The sequence below is a fragment of the Lissotriton helveticus genome, chromosome 9 (genome assembly GCF_964261635.1).
Source record: "Lissotriton helveticus chromosome 9, aLisHel1.1, whole genome shotgun sequence".
Taxonomy (NCBI): domain Eukaryota; kingdom Metazoa; phylum Chordata; class Amphibia; order Caudata; family Salamandridae; genus Lissotriton; species Lissotriton helveticus.
Window position 1 is genome coordinate 1,064,454,707 of NC_136070.1, and position 13,994 is coordinate 1,064,468,700.

Here is a 13,994-nt window from a genome sequence, read left to right on the forward strand (position 1 = left end):
GAGGGTTTGGATATCACCTCCTTTGTCATGGACCTCTTTAGGACGATTCTAAAAGCATCTCCAAATTTTGAAATTAAACTGGTTCGCACTCACTGAGTGGGACCAAGGCGATCTGCACCCGCACCTCCTACGGATATCCTAACGTGCGTCCACGAATTCCAGCTGAAGGAGCGCATCCTTCAGCTAGGACAAAGGCCCAACCCAGTTTCGTGGACACAAACAAACTTTATACCAAGACCTAGCCATATCAACTCTTCAAAAGCGTAGAGCATTCCGACCAATCACCTCTCATCTTTGAGCTACTGTAGTGTCTTACTCGTGGGGCCACCCCTTTCACCGGATGTTTCGTCTCAAGGGGGAACTCCATCAAATTCAATCGCTCAAGGTGGCCTGTCAGTTGCTAAACATAGAAGTGTACTCCCCAGAGAGGTCTGCATAAGCCTGACCTGAACGAACGAACCGCAAAGCTCGAAAATGGAGATCTGTTAAGCACTCATCCACAAAGCTCTGACTGACAATGGCATCGCTCATTGAACAATTCACGGATCCAGCGCCAACCTGATGAATACCACGCTCCCTTGCCATTGCTCTATACCTATGTTTGTCTGTTCTCCCTCTCTCCTGTTTTGGAGGGTGGGTGGCGGGCCCGGGCTGTGCGGGGAGGGGGGTGCGATTGACCTTTGAAAATATTAAAGAAATTGAAAAACATAAAATAGTCTATGCATCTTGTTTTTCTCTGTATGCCTGTACAGTACTAGACTTTCACCTGATCGTTTTAAGGTTATTGGGTGTTCCTTTAAAAAAAAAAAAAAAAGATTTTTAAAGAAAAATAAGACATTGCTGTTTCCTTCACAATTTACACTGTGATTTCAAAAGTTTCAAATACCAATATAATGATTCCAGATTAATGCCTTTATGTCGTTTCTTGTTTTTATTCAGCTATTCTGTAATTGTAGAGCTCGTTGACCACCAATTTCAAGGTTCAGCACGAAGACCATTTACGTGGAAGTCACTGGCTGGCTTGAATCGAACAACGGTGAATGTTTCAAAGGTAGGTAACCCCTAGGTGGTATTCTCCTCTAAATATATTGTCATTTGGGCCGTTGTTCTGTGAGTGATGCATTTTCTTTGATGTTTCTGTAATGATGTTATTATGCCCCCCAATGAATATGCTGGAGCGTGTGAGGTATTCAAAGATTTATTCAATATATCAGGAGAGCGCCGGGAAAACCGTCTGTGCCGCTCCGATAACTGCGCTCATTTGGTATGCAAAATGGCGGCAACGCTCTACGTCATTACGTGGTCACGTAACGACTAGAGGGCGACACTACATATCTCCCTTCTTTATACATAACAACAAAGTTCAATATGTCTGTGAGTCCCTCAGGTGGAGTTACTTCACTTCACTCAATTCATAGTCTCTGAATTTCACTGGCCTCACCACTGTTCTCCCTGCACAGGTGCGTCTTACTGGAGTGGAAGTGGAACTCTCCACACTTTCCTCTGCTTTGCTTATCATTCTCTTCCCTGCTTCCTGAGGGCTCTCTCTCCCAGGCGTCATGCCAGCATTCTCCTGGTGATCTTCTGCGATGGGGTTATCTCCATCATCATGCTCGACTCCACCTCCTTCTGCTCCTAAATTCCTCTCTCCTTCACATGGCGACGTTCTATCTGTAGGTGAACATTGATTCACTTGTGTCCTCAATCCTACCTCTCTTGTCCACTGCAGTACTTTATTGCATTTGGACATGCGATCTTGCGACCATACGTTTCCGTCACTTAGTAATGCAGCCCGATCATATACTTCTTTTACTTGCATGGGCGCGCTGTATTTACTGTCTCCTTTCCTTCTCAACTGGGCCAATTTGACTCTGACCCACTCCCCTCTTTCCAACAGTGTCTCCTTCACATTCCATCTCTTGTTGTAATGCTCAGTATATATTCTCTGTGCTTTCTCCAAGTTGTGTTGCACTACCGTCGGTGACCATTTGCTCGTCACCGTCTTCTCCCTCCACGCCAGATTGTCTTTGGTAAAGGGGTGGCGGCCTCTTAATATTTGGAACGGGCTGTACCCAGTGCCCGTGGGTGTGATTCTGTATGCCCACAGCGTACTTTTCACTTCCTTTTCCCAGTCCTTCCCCACTCCTATGGCTGGCTGTATGGAGCCTATTATGACACGGTTAAACCTTTCGGCTAGCCCGTTGCCCGCCGGGTGGTACACCGATGTGTGTTTGTCCTTGATACCATTTTGCTCCATATATTTGTACCACTTCTCCGATGTGAACTGAGGTCCATTGCCACTCAGAATAGAGCAGGGGATGCCTTCTCTGGGGAAGGTGGCTGTAAGAAACCTGAGAATTGTCTCCGTGTACATCTCTTCTTGAATGTCCACTTCGGGCCACTTAGAATACCGATCAATGAGAACACAAACATACTTCGGGGTTCCCTGTGCATCCAGTACCGGTCCTAGAATGTCTATGGATAGTTCCTCCCACGGGTTGGCAGGGTTATCAAACTTCCCCAAGGAAGGCCGTAATAAGGTTTGAGATTTGTCCGCCCTTTGGCACTGGTCACATTCCCTCACATGTCTCTCGATCTGAATGTCCATTGCCGGCCACCAGTACATCTGTTTGGTTCTCATCTTGGTTTTCACTATGCCTAGGTGCCCTTCATGCAATACACTTAGCAACCGTGGTATCATCGACACTGGAGGGACTACTTTATCTCCTCTGCATAGGAAGATCCCTTGGTCTCCTATGGATAACTCTTCACGCACTTCGAAGAACTTCCTGAGTTCTCCTTTCAAGTGTTTTTTCTCTGGCCATCCTTGCAGTATGAAGTTCTTGACTTCTTTAATATCCGGTTCATTTTCATAGGCTTGTGTCCATTCTTCGCTACTGATCACTTCCTCATGATCTTCCATAAATGCTACCTTGACTTCTTCCTCATCTGCACCGGTCGGAGCTTCCTCCATAGCTGAAGCTCGGCTGAGATAATCTGCTATCTTATTCTTGGTTCCCGGGATGTATTCAACATCATACCTATAATCCAACAGCTTCAGAGTCATTTTTGCAATGCGGTGTGTAGCGCTTGCATGACCACAGGACGTGAGCACTTTGACTAAGGGTTTGTGATCAGTCTTAAGTTGGAATCTCGTGCCCCATATAAACTGGCAGAATTTCGCCATGGCCCATAGCACTGCCAGCATCTCTTTTTCTATCACACTGAATTTCTGTTTTGTGGTTGATAGTGACCTGGACGCGAAGCTGATAGTCACCACTTCTCCATTATCTCTCTCCTGCATGAGGACCGCCCCCAATCCTTTCTCGCTCGCGTCAGTGGCCAATATGGATTTTCTTTGTGGATCATAACCTTGTAAAGGAACTGCCTTGCTGATGTCCTCCTTGATTCTCTGGAATTCTCCTTGCGCCTCTTCCTTCCACCCAAAGGCTGTTTTGTCTCGTGTGAATAGTCGCAGGTGATGCATCTTGGTGGCGAAATGCTGCACGAACTTACTATAATATTCGGCCGTCCCCAAGAATGATCTCACTTCTTCCTTGTTCTTTGGTGCGGGAGCCTCACATATCGCCCTGACATTGGCGTGTTTGGGCGTGATTCCTTGCTCACTGATCTCATGGCCCAAGTAAGTAACTGACTCCATTCTGAATCTGCACTTTTCCCACTCTGCTGTTAGGCCATTCCTTTCCAGGATTTGTAATACCGTTGCCAGTTTTTTGTCATGGTCGGCTTGATCCTTGCCCATCACCAGGATGTCGTCTTGAAAGTATTGTACTCCCTCTGGGTCTTTAAACAATTTATGCATCAGTGTTTGGAATACTGCCGCTGCTGACGCTAAGCCAAACGGCATCCAGCAAAACTGATAACACCCGAAAGGTGTTATGAAGGATGTAAGTTTTCTGCTCGCAGGATGCAGGGCTATCTGATGGTAGGCTGAAGTGAGGTCTATGGTAGAAAACCATTTATTCCCTTTGTTTCTGCTAGCATTTCATCTACCTCGGTAATGGGAATTTCTCCACAATTATGCATTTGTTCAGTTCTCGTAGGTCCACACACAAACGAACCTTGCCATTGGGTTTCACCACTACCACCAACGGAGCCAGCCATTCAGAGCTGTTTATTGGTTTAATGATCCCATTGTCCTCCAATCTCCGCAGCTCTTGTTGTACTGCGTCTCTGATTGCTATTGGTATATTTCTCACCTTGTGGGACACCGGCGTTGCGTTCACCTTGAGTTCAATTCTGGGTGTGAATTTCGTTAGTTTTCCCACTCTTCCTCCAAACACCGTGGGAAATTCGCTCTTCATCTTTTTGACGTTTGGATGTTGCTCTACGCCGGTCATAAGAACTTGCGTGTCCCCTCCAGGATTCAGCTGTATGCCCAGGTCACCTTGATCCATCCATCCCAGGACGGAGGGGCCCTTCTCAGCCATGTACAATTTGCACTCTGCACTGCGATCTTTAAATTCGAACTTCAGGACTCGGTACCCGGCCATTGGGATGGGTTCTCCTGTGAACGTGACCGGACGTATGTCTGGGGGTTCCAGGTGCGATCCCAGTCTGGGTTTAAAGTGTTCACTCCACACTGTCTGTTGTATGATGGTGTACGGGGAACCAGAGTCCGCCACCATCTTGATCTGTACCCCTCCCATCACCATGTCCAATTGGGGTTTCTTGGAGCGTCTGCAGTCTATGCCCAGTACTTGTTCTTCGATACACAATACATTGTCTTCTTCTTCTTCACCTCCCTCTTCTTCTGCTCCCTCATCTTGCGCTATGTATTTGACTGTCGTTTTGTTCAACTTGCGGCGACACACTTTCTCAAAGTGTCCTACGAATACATGCATTTTGCCCGGAAGGCAGGACAACGTTTGTCATACGCTGCATGGGATGGGCTTCCACACCGGTAGCAAGTGTTGTTTCCCTCTCTATTTGGTTTCTTCACCTGCGTTTGTCGTGGGGTCCATTTGGTTTGAACCTTCACTTCTGCAGCCGTCGTTTTGCCTCTTTCTGGTGGTTCGGCTTCAGCGACTCTATTGACCATGGGCCTCGTGGTGCTTTCTCTCTTCGCAGCTTCCGCACACCTTTTGGATAGTTCCGCCTTTTTTACCATGACAATTACTTCCTTCAGGGTGCCATCCCCATTCACCCACAGTTTGTCTTGGATCGCTGTGTTTGTCGTGTGCATTACTATTTGGTCTTTGATGAACTCATCGTGCAACGCTCCAAATTTGCATGTAATTGCCAGTTTCTTTAACGCCGCCACAGACTCACCCATTGCTTGTTTCCTCTGTTGAAAATTATATCTGTCTATGGACGTGCATACTGCGGGTCTATAATGGTTGTTCAGATCCTCTATCGCGTGTCGAAATACATCATCATCATCAGCTGCTTGTCGTTGCACGGGGACCGGATTCCTTCCGGGCCTAAGTTGTGAAGTAAGACTCTCTTCCTCCTCTGGCTGGGGTATGCTTCTCAATTTTCGTCTTCTAAATAGTTCATAAAATATTCTCTCCAATCTTCCCATTTCATCAGGGGTTCACCCGGTTTAGGCAGGAAGGGGATTGGATTTGTGAGTGAAGACGCCTGCGCACACATTTCGGGACCTCCTACTCGTGCCGCTTCTTCTCCTCTTGGACTACCCGGTGCACTTGCGCTTCTGCATCGTGTTTGGTCTTGTTGGGGCTCCAAGGCACCCTCTTCACTGTGCTGCGATCGTTCCGCCAGAGCCCTGGCTGTCCTGTGGTGCTTTTAGCTGGGTCGCGTTGTACCTGGAGCAACTTCGTCTCCTGCCGCTCCTCTTCTTTCCAACGCGTGTATCCCCTTCTCTGTGGGTTTATCTCTGTCTTATCGCGCTTCCCCAGTCCTCTGAAGTACCAATGTTTCTTCCCCCTTCAGCGTTCTGATCCTGCCCTCGCCGTGGGGATGAGTGTCCTCCTTCACTGTTAACTTAAGGTGCCTCTGTCCCCTTCGTTGTGGCTGCTGCCCCTGTGTGCGCTTGCCTGTATGCCGTCGTCCTCTGCCACGCTCTCCTGCTGTGTGTGCAGTGCTTCCAGTCACTGTACCTCGTGGTCTCCTTGCTTGCTCTCCGGTGGGTTCTGGTGTAGTCCTGTTGCCAGGTCACAGCCTCGTCGCCACTGTAATGATGTTATTATGCCCCCCAATGAATATGCTGGAGCGTGTGAGGTATTCAAAGATTTATTCAATATATCAGGAGAGCGCCGGGTAAACCGTCCGTGCCGCTCCGATAACTGTGCTCATTTGGTATGCAAAATGGCGGCCGCGCTCTACGTCATTACGTGGTCACGTAACGACTAGAGCGCGACACTACAGTTTCCCTCAATGGAAAGGTGTTCTCTTATCATTCTACAGAGTTTAATTAATACTACCTAAAAGAAATGGTAGAAATTAAATGTTGACATCTGACCCCGTTTTTCTCTTTAGTTCTGTGGAATTTCATGCCTGGCTTAAGTCAGAAGTGTTTTCATTTATCAACAGATTTGGAAGAAAATAAATATACATCACTTACCTGCTTTTCTGAAAACACTGACTTTTGCATTGTAGGATCTTCGGTGATAGTCATAATTGTTAGAATAATTCCAGCTGCATGGAAACACTTAATTCTCAGTCTTCTGTAAAGCGGATGCGCAAAGTTAACTTGTCCAAATGTAATAAAGGCCCCTCTAAACATCCTGCCCGGGCCGAATTTTTCCTGAATTCAGACTTCACCACTGAAGAAATGCCATTACGGAACTATAAGACTAATGTCAAACTCAAAACCCCAGGACAGTTCCTTCTACACCTATTAGAAACTGTAGACCGTGTCCCAAATCTTGAAATTACAGCAGCTGTTCTTCCTTAAGTCTTTCCTCTGTGTGCTGGTGGTCTTGGCAAGGTAAAACATAGGTACTCCCTGAAAGACCAATGTCTAGTCAGAGACTTAAATTAAACTAATTTGATGGGTGAATGTTCATCATTTTTCAGAATATAGTATGATTCCAGTTTGATTCATGTATAAATAATAATGTAAACCATATCTGAATTTGCAGTATCAGTTGTTAAGATATGTCAGACAAATAGCAGTTTTTGTTATTAATGGCTGACTTTTTTATTTATTTGAAATCAGGCTATGATTATTTGTTGCAGATAGATTATATTTATATATAATATAATCTCCAAGGTCCTGATGCTGCAACACGCCTGTAACATCCACCCAATGTGACTGTCCAGATTCATGGGCCCAGCACCCTTGTTTAATATGACGAGCTTCACTTGCTCCTTGTTAAAGAAACGTTCCGGGACTTCAGGATTGCTGTTATAATATAGAATGTATTCCATATAATTATGCGTTTCAGCATTTCAACCTTTCTCAAATCAATGACCCCAGCTCCTCAAAAAACATGTATGCACAGTTCATGAACATAGAAAACGTACTATGTGTGTTCAGATGCAAATCTCACAAATCCTTGTAATAAATACAGATCGTGGCCTTTATTATAAACAATGTATTATAGTCATGCAATTAATGTAATTTATACCAACAGATATGTTCCTAATATTGTAAAGTTTCAAAGAACAGAAGTTTAAAACAAAAAAAGGAACAAAATGTAATCACATCAAAACAATAGTCTACCATTACTACAATGCTTTCAATTGTACAATGAGCCATAGAATATTACAAATATAAAGACATTTATTTTAATGATCCTACCGACACGCTTATATAAAGTGCAACATCTTTAATAACAAATTAAAATACCAATTTGAAAAAAGTGATTTAGTGCAAATTAACATCACAAAATAGATAGCTGTCCATCTGGTAATGTTTCTGTATGTTTGTGTGTGTGTGTATATGTATGTACGTGTGTATATATATATATATATATATATATATATATATATATATATATATATATATATATATATATATATATATATATATATATATATATATATATATATATATATATATATATATATATATATATATATATATATATATAGATAGATAGATAGATGCACCCACAAATTATTTGAGGATAACAACTACGGTTTTGATTTTTCTTCCTCTCAGGAGCTGTTATTTTGCTATCTGATCAAACCATCTGACATGACGGAAGAGGAGATGTGCTCCCCAGAGTGCCTGAAAAGAATAAAAGTTCAGGCAAGTGAACTTCTCTAGTAAACTGTTTATTTTGAGTTTGTATGACAACCTTTATTCGAAGCTTGGGTCAAGAACACTCTGAGAGCACAAGAACACATTTGAGCAACAGGTGAGGTGGGAACATTGTTAACTTTCTTCACTCAGTCCCCCACAATACCACCTGAAATCTATTTCATAAGCTAGATTGAATGGTTTTATATTGAGGTGGTTCCTGAATTGTATTTAGTTTGATAAAGTCTGACATTTGCATTTAGAGCATTGCACAAGCTGGTCCCCTGGACATTAAATAATCTCCCCCTGGGTTTCACCCGTTTGACATAATTTTGGGAATAACAAGTTGAACATGAAACTACACAAGATTATGAGGGAGTAAAGGAAATTTCACCTGGACCTATTAGCAAACCACTTGCATCATGTAAAGACAGATGAAATATAAGTGTTCTCGCTTGCTTAGCCGGGCAAACTGTGGTGGTTAAGGTGGTTCACAAACAGCCATTCTGTAAAAATAGTTTTTTGGGTAAACCAGGTTGTATTTGTCATTTGAAATCGGATTACGACACAATCTAACAAGCTTTCCCTTCATTATTCCTTTTGAGTTTCCCAAGAAAAACCTAGTACATAACTTCAACCAACCCAAATTTCTGTTCCCCAGCTATAACCTTTGTCTGCCTTTAACAATCTGCCAGATACTTTCATGGGTCCGTTGTACATGCATGCCCTTCTTTTCAGAACATTTGATGAAGATTTATTAAAGATATTAGCAAGCATGTTGTGTGGTCCTATTATCTCAATCATACCTGTAGTCGCTGCTGACAACTCTTAGATATCTAATGTGATACACAGCCATTTAAAATATCGGCATCTTTAACTGAAACGGAGTCACAGTAGTTTTCTATATGTGTTTCAGTTGGATACACACTGGAATCTATGTTACTGTGGTCTTGCTCTTGCTAATCATAAACTAATATATATCTATTTTATTTTTTAGGAATTAATTGTAAACCGTTGGGTCTCATCACGGGAGCGTTCTGAACAAGATGAACTTTGACAGAGGAATGTGTCGCCAAAGAGTTTATTTCAAACAATCTTTCCATTGCAGGATCAGCATTAAATTACATTGGTCGAATGTAGTAAAACAATATTGTTCCATACTTGCTGTTCATATTACTAGAGTGTTTTACTGACTCTACTGTATTGTTTCGATTTTTGGGCTGAAACCTTGAAGATAAACATAGAAAGCCTAATATTAACAGAATGTTTTGTATAAGTTAATTGGGTAACATTGTATTGTTTTTTCGTGCCTCCCACTGTAGTTTGTCTTTTTAATTAAGTATGATGAACAGTCTCCAAATGTCAATCAATCATCATTTTATTGTCGAACAGTTGCTTAGCGAGTGGAGGTGGGATGGGGGGGGTGGTTGTTTGAACATCCATAAGGGTTTACCTCCTTTTTAGGTCTCTTGACTTTTCTAAAATGATATCAATAATATTTCAGCCACCCCCCTTCATCCACTGGTGTGTTATTGTGTCAGTCACACTTTTCTTCCGATTATTCCATCAAGGAGCACTGGTTCAGCCTACTTCAGCCATTTTCTATGGTCACTGTGATTGGTGGCATTCTCCCCTTTCACAGTGAGCTCATCCACACACAAAGTTGTTCCCTTAAGTGCTAGGGATTATGTAGCAATGAATGCTTATTGCGCCCCAAAAATATTTTTACTTTAGTCCAATGTTTTTTTTAGATTGATAAGTGGCCAGCAGCCTCGCCACAACAAAGGTTTGTAAAAACCATGACAGAACAAAACCAGCTTTGACAAAGCCATGAGACTGGCAGCCCATGCCAAACCTATTTGCTTTGCCAGTGCTTGTTATTAGACTGAAGTTGCCCATTTCATTATCCGGTCATAAGGCTATCATCATCTATGCACAATGCTTTTGTTTTTTGGCCTTACCAAGATACTACGGCAGAGGTTGCTACTTGCCTGAATGGTAGCAGAGTGCCTAGCTAGTGTGCCTGGGCATTATGGCCCATGTCTGGAGTTCCAGGAGATCTCTTCATTGGCTTCCAGTGGTGGTTAGGTGCATTGCTCAGGCTATCCCAAGGTGTCCGATTTCCACTAACTTACCTTCCACTGTTGACTACATGTCTCCATAAGCTTACATTTAAGGGGAGAGAAAGCCTTGCAGTACTAACAGTGATTGTCTGGAATGCCTTACCTTTTTAAATCTGTGTGTCTAGGTTCTTTCTGCCATCAGAGCCTTGCTCAAAGTACATCACATCTGATTTGGTACGTAGGTCTCCAGTTCCAGGAGCTCTTCTGGGTAGTGTTTGCATTACTGGGTCTTTCAAACAATCGATGAATCTATAATACTATTTAGGTGATTATATCGGAATTGTGTATTTTGTGGTTCTAAAACTATGCACCTTGTGCTTGCTACACTTTGTTAATTAATATTGTGTTATTGTGTGGAAGCCATAAAAGCTTTTTTTCAATCTAAAAAAGCAAAACGATTGTTTTTTTTAAATGTTTGCAAATATGGATATGTACTCTGCTGTTTGTGACATGGAAAGATAAATTCAAAAACTGTAATCTGCTAAAGCAGCAACAATGACAAGCATTTGCAATGCAATAGGTCTCGCATTTGCAAGAGTTAGAGCTACGGTTATTGTAAATGACAATGTCTTATGTATGTGTTTTGGTTTAGAATGGAGTGGAAGTATGTTGTTTGGAGTGGAAGTATGTGGTTTGAATTGGATTTGTGTGGGATGGAATTGTGTATTGTGTAGTGGAATTATGTGACATGGTGAATAGATTGGGGTGAGAGCTCCACAGAAGGTAGATAGATAGGGATAGGTAGTTTATGCACGAAGTGGTGAATTAACTCTAGATAGAGGAGCAGAAAGAGTGTGAGAGAAAGAAGGGGAGAGCAACCCATTGACTCATAAAGAGTGCATGCAGAAGAGACCCTAAGAAGAGGAGGAAAGCATGGGTTTTAGGGTCAGAAAATTATGCTTGAAGATCTGAAGTGAACTAACATGAGAGTGGCGAGAGGAGTGCATCAGAGAACTAGAGAGAGAAAGGGATGAGAAGAAGGGGCACTCAGAGGGTGGGGGAGGCATGAGGCGGACCTTTGCACAGCGGGAGGTGGGACAGGAAGGTAGCATGTGTGAGCAGGCTGTATAGAGGAGATAGGCAGTGTGAGGGAGGGATGAAAGGGAGTAGTGGAATTGAGCGTTCGAAAGGGGTAGTGGCAGTGTGATGAGAGGTGCAGTGGGGGAGAGATCGCAGGGTTGGTGTGTAACTGTGGCGCTGAATGAAATTATGCTTATTGGAATTGTCATGGTGTGAAGTGCATTTAGGTGGATTGCTGGTATGTGGTATAGAGTGCGTTTATTTGGGGTGTTTTTATGTTGTTCATTTGAGTGAAAAGATGTTGCACTGAGTGTTATTATGTGGAGTGATTTGATTTGATTTGTCTATTTGTATAGCGCGCGATTGCCCGAGGGCGTCTTGGCGCTGAGATGTACCACTGGGTCTGAAGATGTTGACTAGAGCTGTGTGGAGAAGAGCCATGTTTTAACTTCCTTTCTGAAGGATTTCAGGGATGGACTGGTTTTTATGTCTAGTGGTAGTTGGTTCCACATTCTTGCTGCGTGTACCAGGAAGCTTCTTCCGCCCCAGTTAGTTTTCCTGAATTTAGGGACCCTGATGAGTTTCTTTTGGCTGGATCTGAGAAGTCTGTTTGGCTCATATAGTTGCAGATGTGATTTTAGAAATTGTGATCCAGTTCCGTTTAGTGCTTTGTATGCCAAGCATAGTGATTTAAAATGTATCCTACTTGCAATTGGTAGCCAGTGCAGGCTTTTTAGTTTGTGGCTTACTTTTTCGAACTTTGGTATTCCTAGTATTAACCTGGCTGCCGCATTCTGCAGGCGTTGTAGCTTAAGTAGGATTTTCTTCCTAGCCTAGAGTGTAATTATGTTGTGTGCTGCTGAAGTGGTGGTGGTGCTGCGCTGGCTGAGATTCTGCTCAGGTGGTGCTGAGTGATGTTGAGTTGGTGCTGAGGTGATGCTATGTTAATGTTGAAGTGGTGTGGAGGTGGGGCTGCGCTGGTGCTGAGGTGGGGTTGCTACACTGGTGCAGTGATGCGTAGATGGTGGTGTGCTGAAGTGGTGCGCTGGTGTTAAAGTGGTGCTGTGCTGGTGCTGAGTGATGCTGAAGTAGTGCCTAGCACGGCCGGCTTTATCGCTTGTTGTCCCCGGTGCAGCAATTTATTTTAGCAACCCCTCCCCCATAACCTCCTCCTCAGATACCATCACTACCACCCGGAAAAAGGGCTCCTCATCCCTCCATAGGCCCTCTCTCGCATACTTTTCATTTTTTTAAGCACTGGTAAAGGCTGGCTTTTTTAATCCACTCAGCTATCCACTTTAAATACTGATCTTTACTTTGCAGCTAGCATATTACCCTCCGCGCTACTTTATGGCGAGTCGAAACTGCCACTAGACAAAACTCCAAACTCTCTCTCTAGCAGGAACATTAATCACAAGCGTTATCTTAACATTTGTATTGCTACCTAAAATCTGGATGCACAGGAAACTCTGCATCAGCTGCTTTTAAATCATACGTTTTTGCTAAACACAGCATTCCATCTGAGGGCAGCGCCCAGTGCGGCTGCACAGGTCACACTGCCCTAAAGCTGGCCCTGGTGCTGAATAATTGTGAGGTGGTACTGAGTGTTGCTGAGGTGGTGCTGCGCTCGTGGTGCACTGATACAGAGGTGGTTCTGTGCTGGAATGATTCTGTGCTGATGCTGAGGCGGTGCTGTGATCGTGTTGAGTGATGCTGAGGTGATGTGATGGTGCTGAGGTGGTGTGGAGTGATGCTGCGATGGTGCTGAGTGATGTTCAGACGGTGCTCATTTAACATTTAAAAATTGCTGAGGATTACTGTGGCGGACTCGCATCCTCGGACATCCTTTCATACTATCAGGCCTTGCATCTACTTGTCCTCCGTGAGTGGTGGTGCGGTGATAGGAGGGACCCGGTCTACGCACTGGATCGACTGCTCATGGTGTCTCATACACTGCATACTATTTTGTACTCTGCACGGCTGCGTGGCAAGTTGCCGTCGGCCACACGGGTGGTTTTCCTGGTATGGCGGCAGGCGCTGCGCCGCATAGGTTGGTGGAATACTTTGACTGGGGAGACCCCCCTCACCCTGCCCCCCTTTGGAATAATGGGCGCTTACCAGAGCTGGCGGCCCTGCAGGGCTTCCGGGGATGGGACGATATTGGTATCTCGACCCTGGGGGATGTTATGAGAGGCACGACCCTCAAGTCTTTTCAGGACCTACAGAGGGATTTTTCTATGCCCCAGTCACAATTCTATAAGTATTTCCAGTTTCGCCATGCCTTGTCCCCTACCCTGGAGGGTCTGGAATCCCTCCCTGAATTCAGTCCACTGGAGGTGAAAGTTTTTATGGGTGACTTGGAGACCAAAAAGATCTCCCTGATCTATCAATCCCTAGTTATACACTGCTCCACCTCCCTTCAGAAGCTGCGAGGGGACTGGGAGACAGATGTGGGCGCTTTGGAGGAGGGAGGCACTGGTGGCTCCTAGGGGAGCGGCTATAGCTATGCGCCTTCCCCTCATCCCGTTTAAATATTTGCACATAGTCCATTTTACCTGGGCTCGACTGTACCGAGCGGGTTTGATCGCCTCCCCGGAGTGCCTTAGATGTGGTCGGGAGGAGGGTACATTTATACATACTACCTGGCACTGCCTTTCTCTGGATCGGTTTTGGAGGGG

At 44.3% G+C, this 13,994-nt stretch overlaps 1 protein-coding gene across 2 annotated transcripts in view; it reads left to right on the top strand.

Moving 5' to 3' along the window:
• TSEN2 (tRNA splicing endonuclease subunit 2) overlaps positions 1-9,527 on the top strand; it is an 83,478-nt gene extending 73,951 nt beyond the window's left edge. For both annotated transcript variants that reach the window (XM_078661418.1, XM_078661419.1), the window contains 3 exons: positions 940-1,051; positions 8,093-8,182; positions 9,171-9,527. In XM_078661418.1, coding sequence (XP_078517544.1) covers positions 940-1,051; positions 8,093-8,182; positions 9,171-9,230 — 262 coding nt within the window. In that variant the 3' untranslated portion in view covers positions 9,231-9,527. The remainder of the gene's footprint in view (positions 1-939; positions 1,052-8,092; positions 8,183-9,170) is intronic.
• Positions 9,528-13,994: the final 4,467 nt, after the last annotated feature.